General features: G+C 69.9%; 1 protein-coding gene across 1 annotated transcript in view; it reads left to right on the top strand.

Moving 5' to 3' along the window:
• The window catches only part of LOC141972855 (voltage-gated potassium channel subunit beta-3-like), an 8,509-nt gene continuing 7,978 nt past the window's right edge, over positions 1 to 531 (top strand). Inside the window, exon 1 of the mRNA XM_074930891.1 lies at positions 1 to 49. Coding sequence (XP_074786992.1) covers positions 1 to 49 — 49 coding nt within the window. The remainder of the gene's footprint in view (positions 50 to 531) is intronic.

Here is a 531-nt window from a genome sequence, read left to right on the forward strand (position 1 = left end):
ATGTTCCTCTTGGGGGTTCAGGTGCCCGGGGGGGACACCCCAATACCCCGTAGGTGTCCGGGGGGGGCACCCCAATACCCCCAGAGGTGTCCGGGGGGGGCACCCCGATATCCCTGTAGGGGGTTCAGGTGCCCGGGGGGGGCACCCCAATACCCCCATAGGGGACACAGGTGCCTGGGGGGGCACCCCGATACCCCCGTAGGTGTCTGGGGGGGGGGCACCCCGATACCCCCGTAGGTGTCTGGGGGGGCACCCCAATGTTCCTGTAGGGGGTTCAGGTGCCCGGGGGGGACACCCCAATACCCCGTAGGTGTCCGGGGGGGGCACCCCAATACCCAGGAGGGGATGAAGGTGCCTGGGGGGGGCATCCCGATACCCCCATAGGGGACACAGGTGCCTGGGGGGGCACCCCAATCCCCCCAGAAGTGTCGGGGGGGGGCACCCCAATATCCCCTGTTGGGTGATTCAGGTTCCCGGGGGGGGGGACACGCAGGAGTGCGGGAGCCCCCGGAGGGGTGTTGGGGGGGTTTG

This window comes from Athene noctua, chromosome 36 (genome assembly GCF_965140245.1).
Source record: "Athene noctua chromosome 36, bAthNoc1.hap1.1, whole genome shotgun sequence".
NCBI classification, from domain to species: Eukaryota; Metazoa; Chordata; class Aves; order Strigiformes; family Strigidae; genus Athene; species Athene noctua.